This window comes from Protobothrops mucrosquamatus, unplaced genomic scaffold, assembly GCF_001527695.2.
Source record: "Protobothrops mucrosquamatus isolate PMUCROS unplaced genomic scaffold, P.Mucros_1.0 scaffold271, whole genome shotgun sequence".
Classification (NCBI taxonomy): domain Eukaryota; kingdom Metazoa; phylum Chordata; class Lepidosauria; order Squamata; family Viperidae; genus Protobothrops; species Protobothrops mucrosquamatus.
The window spans coordinates 132,965-138,735 of record NW_015386616.1 but is presented as its reverse complement, the minus strand read 5'-3'; the positions used below and the strand labels follow the sequence as shown (position 1 = coordinate 138,735).

The 5,771-nt window shown below is 37.2% G+C and overlaps 1 protein-coding gene across 1 annotated transcript in view; it reads right to left on the bottom strand.

Moving 5' to 3' along the window:
- LMX1A (LIM homeobox transcription factor 1 alpha) overlaps nucleotides 1-5,771 on the bottom strand; it is a 123,689-nt gene that overhangs the window by 24,324 nt on the left and 93,594 nt on the right. Inside the window, exon 4 of the mRNA XM_015814660.1 lies at nucleotides 2,343-2,575. Coding sequence (XP_015670146.1) covers nucleotides 2,343-2,575 — 233 coding nt within the window. The remainder of the gene's footprint in view (nucleotides 1-2,342; nucleotides 2,576-5,771) is intronic.

The window sequence follows — 5,771 nt, the reverse complement described above, 5'->3', positions numbered from 1 at the left end:
AAGAGAGAGAGGAGAGAGGAAAGGGAAAGGAGAGAGAGAGAGAGAGAAAGAGGAAAGAGAGGGAGAGGAAAGAGGCATAAAATAATTCATTTGCATTTAATTGTAATGGTTCAAAGAATGTTCGGAAAAATGTTCGGCCCTCCAGCACGTTCACTTCATCCAATCTGGCCCTCTTTGAAAAAAGTTTGGACACCCCTGCTTTACCCTTTAAGTCTGCAAGATGCACCTGATGACAAGGAAGAAGATTTTGGGGAATGGAACAGGGGAAATGTTACAATTTGGGAGACAAAGGATGAAAGGAGAAATTGAGGGAGAAGAAAGGTGGTAGTTGCTTAAGGAACATAAATGGGTGGAATTCCCCTCCAAAAATACTCTACCTAAATTGTCTTCCTCATGCCAAGCAACTTTCATAAAAATAGAAAGAAAATGCCTGGGCAATTTAATTGCCTTGGCTTGGAAAGCTACTTGGCAAAGAAAGAAAGCGAGAGTTAGATTTAAAAAATAGAAGATTTGACCTATTAGAGGGGGCATATATATGTTTAAATACTTGTTTGAATATGATTAAAAGAATGGATGACCCTTAGATATAATTAGACTTTTATAATGAAAGATATGATTTAGAATTAAGATAGCATGTTTTTTTCTTCTTTTGATATGGAAAATATGAAAATAAGAGGAGGATTGGTATGAATAAAATTTTTAGCTATATAAATGTAATTAATATTGAGAAAATCATAACTGACAAAGATACTTTAAATATTGATAGGAAATCAAGCTTTAACAAGAGCATGAAAAACAGGATGATTTATGAATTGATATTATTGTTATTTGTATAATATTAGTAAAATATGATGAAGATGTTTATATATAACTTTGTATACACCAATAGTACCAAGAATTGTAATTGTGTAATAAGGGCAAAATGGAAAAATATGAGGAAGAAAGAAGGATCAGGGAAAAAATACTGGATTATGCAGTACTGAATAGATTTATATTGAATAAATTAATGTTAAATATATGAACCCAAACAACATGTTGTTTACTAAGCTTTAAAGTTTGTAATTCTTAAGAATTAATAAAACTTTAAAAAGAAAAAGAAAAAAGAAAAGAAGTACTAGGAGTGGAATGACAGCAGTCGTCCAATATCTAAGGGGCTTCCACAAAGAAGAGGGGGTCAACCTATTCTCCAAACCACCTGAAGGCAGGACAAGAAGCAATGGATGGAAATTAATCATCAAATGAGGAGAAATTTTCTGACAGTAAGAACAATCAGTCAGTGGAATGGCTTGCCTTCAGACCTTGTCAGTGCTCCATCATTGGAGATTTTTAAGAAGAGATTGGACAGCCACTTGTCTGAAATGTTATAGGGTCTCCTGCTTGAGAAGGGGGTAGAACTAGAAGACTCTAAGGTCTCTTCCGACTCTGTTATTATTTCTTTTTCACAAGTACAAACCAGCTTGTGATGACTTCCATTCATCTTATCCAAAATTAGGTGACTGGCCCAAAATTACATTGTGAGCTTTCATGTTTGAGCATAAAAGTGAACCTAGTCTCCAAAATCATTGTCCCAATTTGTAACTGCTATACCAACTGGCCATGTAAACTTGATGTTAACATATTTTGCTCATTACAAAAACTGAAGATGATCTTGAGAGTTGGTAAGGAACAAAAAAGCAATCAAAAAGGTTATTTCAGCTATCTCTGGTAACTTCTTTCCCTCTAGAAATATGATCTCAAGGAACTGATGTCTTGCTTATAAGATCAGAGCTAAGAGCAAAAATTCTGACAAACTGTACACAAGTAGTATATGCTGGTAATAACAGAAAGAAAAAAAGGGGGGTGCGAATGTTATTTGCTTTATTACCAGCCACATCTGGATCCATTGTAGAATGTTTGGAATTATTGATGGAATAAGCAGATAAAGAATTAATCATACTTTAATTTTAATCACATCTTAGGAATGAAAACCAGTTAGATGACCTTGAGCCAATCCCTCTCTCTCAGCCCAACCTACTTTACAGGGTTGCAGTGGGGAAAGTAGGAGGATGAGGGAGTATTAGGTATGTTTGCTGCCTTGAGTTATTTATATAAAAAATAAGGTGGGATAAAATAAATAAATTTTATTCCTTGGGTTTATTACTTTTAAGTATTGTTGCCTTTCCTCAAACTATTGGAATAATATGAACATCTTAATAAAGCATACTTTTATATTGTGGTGAGCTCTTTAACCTCAGGGACAGCTATTTCTGGAAAATATTAAAACTTTATAAATATCATAATACTAAGAAGAAATGTTGCTGCCTCATCAATGGCTTCCAGCAAAATAAATGGTTGTGCCTTACCAGAATCCGATGGGGCTGGGCTTCCAATGCTGAGCCTTTCACGTTCCTTCTCATAGTCATTCCTGCACAGCAGTTGGCTATCCTTAAGGACAAATTCATCACCCTTCTGAAGCTGTTTCTCACAGACACAACAGCAGAAGCAGCCTACATGGTACACACTTTTCTGAGCTCGCATAACAAACTCACTGGGTGTAATCGCTTCCAAACAGTTGTTGCACTTCACTGCAAAAATCCTGTCACATAAAAAGTCAAAAGCAGATAGGTCAGAATTGTGCCTAGATTATGATGATCACTTAGACAATCCGTTGGGAGCCTGGTCTTGATGGCTTCTACTGCAATTGTAGTATACTTTACAGTGGTAAGCCCTCCTTGCATTGGCAATGAAATACAGTACAGGAAGTGTTTGAATTTCCATTTTGTTGTTTGGGAAATTATTGGCATTCCTAATATATACATGCTCTGATAACATCTTTTTTCTTCCATACCCTTCTGAATCATGACATTGCCTACATCTCATCCGCAACCCATTCCTGGGAAAGCCTAAAGTTCTCCTTTACAGTATTAGTCACTTTTTTCCTTTTAAGTAGCTACAAGCCATAGCAATTCTGATGTTCATCACCAACGTTTGATTAGCGTCAAAGTCAAATACTTTGACTTTGCACAAACCAAATGCATAGGTATTGTATAGGGGGTACCTTGCTCAATAGTAGTAACTGTGAGAGGGACCTCGGAATCCTAGTGGACAATCACTTAAATATGAGCCAGCAGTGTGCTACAGCTGCCAAAAAAGCCAATACAGTGCTAGGCTGCATTAACAGAGGGATAGAATCAAGATCACATGAAGTGTTAATACCACTTTACAATGCCTTGGTAAGACCACACTTGGAATACTGCATCCAGTTTTGGTCACTGCGATGTAAAAAAGATGTTGAGACTCTAGAAAGAGTACAGAAAAGAGCAACAAAGATGATTAGGGGACTGGAGGCTAAAGCATATAAGGAACGGCTGCTGGAATTGGGTATGTCTAGTTTAATGAAGAGAAGGACGAGGGGGGACATGATAGCAGTGTTCCAATATCTCAGGGGCTGCCACAAAGAAGAGGGAGTCAAGCTATTTTCCAAGGGCCTGAAGGCAGGACAAGAAGCAACGGGTGGAAACTAAGCAAGGAGAGAAGCAACCTAGAACTAAGGAGAAACTTCCTGACAGTTAGAACAATTAACCAGTGGAACAACCTGCCTCCAGAAGTAGTGAATGCTCCAACACTGGAAGTTTTTAAGAAGAGACTGGACAGCCATTTTTCCGAGATGGTATAGGGCTTCCTGCCTGAGCAGGGGGTTGGACTAGATGACCTCCAAGGTCCCTTCCAACTTTACTATTATTATTATTATTATTATTATTATTATTATTATTATTATTATTATTATTATTATTATTATTATTATTATTATTATTATTATTATAGGGGTTATGATGCTCAGAGCATCTATTGGCCACCCTAGGCTGGGGTGGTCATCCCCCTCTATTTCAGTCCCCAAGGACTTTTTTTCCAGAGGCCTTTTGCTTTGATCAATGGGAAGAGTGTGGGTCTTTCAATGGGAGAGGCCAATTTGAAAGAACCAAGCCAATCTCTGGCACAAGTATTTCACACAATTATCAGCTGATGAACCCATGAAGAATACTTGTACCAAAGCAGAGCAAATTTTTACATGTATACTTACTAGTCTAGCCATCTGACAAACTTTACCTCTTCCTCCAACCTTGTATTAAAGGGAGTGGTTGCTGGATGTTTGTCACACCTACAAAATTACTTTTGGTCACAGCCATCTTTCTTCATTTTTGAGCTTGCCACAAGTTTGGGGGGAGGGAAAATGCATTCTTCTGTTCCAGACAAAACAATAACTTTCTTATGGGAACCAAGGTCAAATCGCTCAAATGTTTGGCGGGCTAGAATTACCGTTAGAGAGCCCGCCAAAGGCATAAATCACATTGGAGAATGTGATTTATTACGTATTTAGTGGGTGGGGAGTTTAACTTTTATTTTGTAACCTGTGGGGGGGGGGGACTTCCAGTCTTGGTTTCACCTTTGTTCGTGCTGATATTATGTAGCCATTAAAACTGTTCTTTGAGGAAAGCAAATGCCTCAGAGTTCTTATTTTCTTTTGGCCTCATATATCAGAACCATGACAATGTTTTCCTACCAGCTGGTGAGAGGGGAGGGGAAACAATCCACCAAAACAAATTTTAGACAACCTTAGTAAATACATTTTCATGACATCTTTATTGTTGGATGAAGGGTATCAAAAACCTCAACTGTTTTATGCTTTTTAAACAATATTAGAATTCACCACATGCTTGCACATAAAGGTGGAGGGGAGCGAATATTCTTACACCTCCCAAATTGATTTTAAAAGTTTGATCAATACATTAGTAATAATTATGTTGCACCAAAAAGATGGCACACCCCACATTTGAATTTTGATTGTTTTATTCTTTCATTTCTATTGTTTATTATTATAGAAACTGGTTTCTGAGAAATGGACCTTAACTGGCTATTTTAGAATAAAAACAGAAATGAAATGAATAGCAGCTTCACGGCAGTGAACTAAGCTGCATCCCAAAGACAGTCAAGCAGAAAGAAAAGAAAAATCTTGCAGTTCTAGCCATGGATAATCAGAGGAGGGGAGGTAAAATCCAGCAACAGATACTACAATGAGCCGCTTTATAACAGAGTATTAGAAAGATCTTGCTCTACAGATGGATGGCAGATTCCTCTGCTGACTTTTTGGATCACCATTTAATTCTGACAACTATGTGGTTTTTGTAAAATGAGCTAACATCACACTGGATATTGTGCTATGCCAGGTATTTGACTCCTATTCTGCCTGGAAGATGCCGAACACAAACCCTACCATATGGCAAAGCTAATTGCAAACACTTGCTGTTGTTACCAAGTGCCCTATTTTTCAAAATGAGCTGGCAGTTGTCATCTCAGAACCACTGTACCATATCTCTTTTTTTAACAATATTTTATTGAATTTATATACATAAGGAAAAATTAGGAACAATATGGGTACGGTAAGGGAAGGGGATGGGGGGAAGGGAATAGGGGATTTAGGATAAAATAAGATAGATAGATAAGATAGATAGATAATTTAATTTGTATACCGCCCTTCTCCCATAGGACTCAGGGCGGTTCACAGCATATTAAAAACAAATAATATACACACAATAAAAAAAATGCAAAATACAAAAATACAGAAATACAAAAAATAAACCCCGATAAAAGCCGAATTAAAACCAAATATTACCAGCTGTGTTTCCAATTAAAATACTTTTAAAATTATCCCTACCTAAAATCCTCCCTAGGTCAGGCCCGCTTGCTGGAAAAACCATGTCTTGAGGGCGCGGCGGAAAGTAAGGAGATCCGGA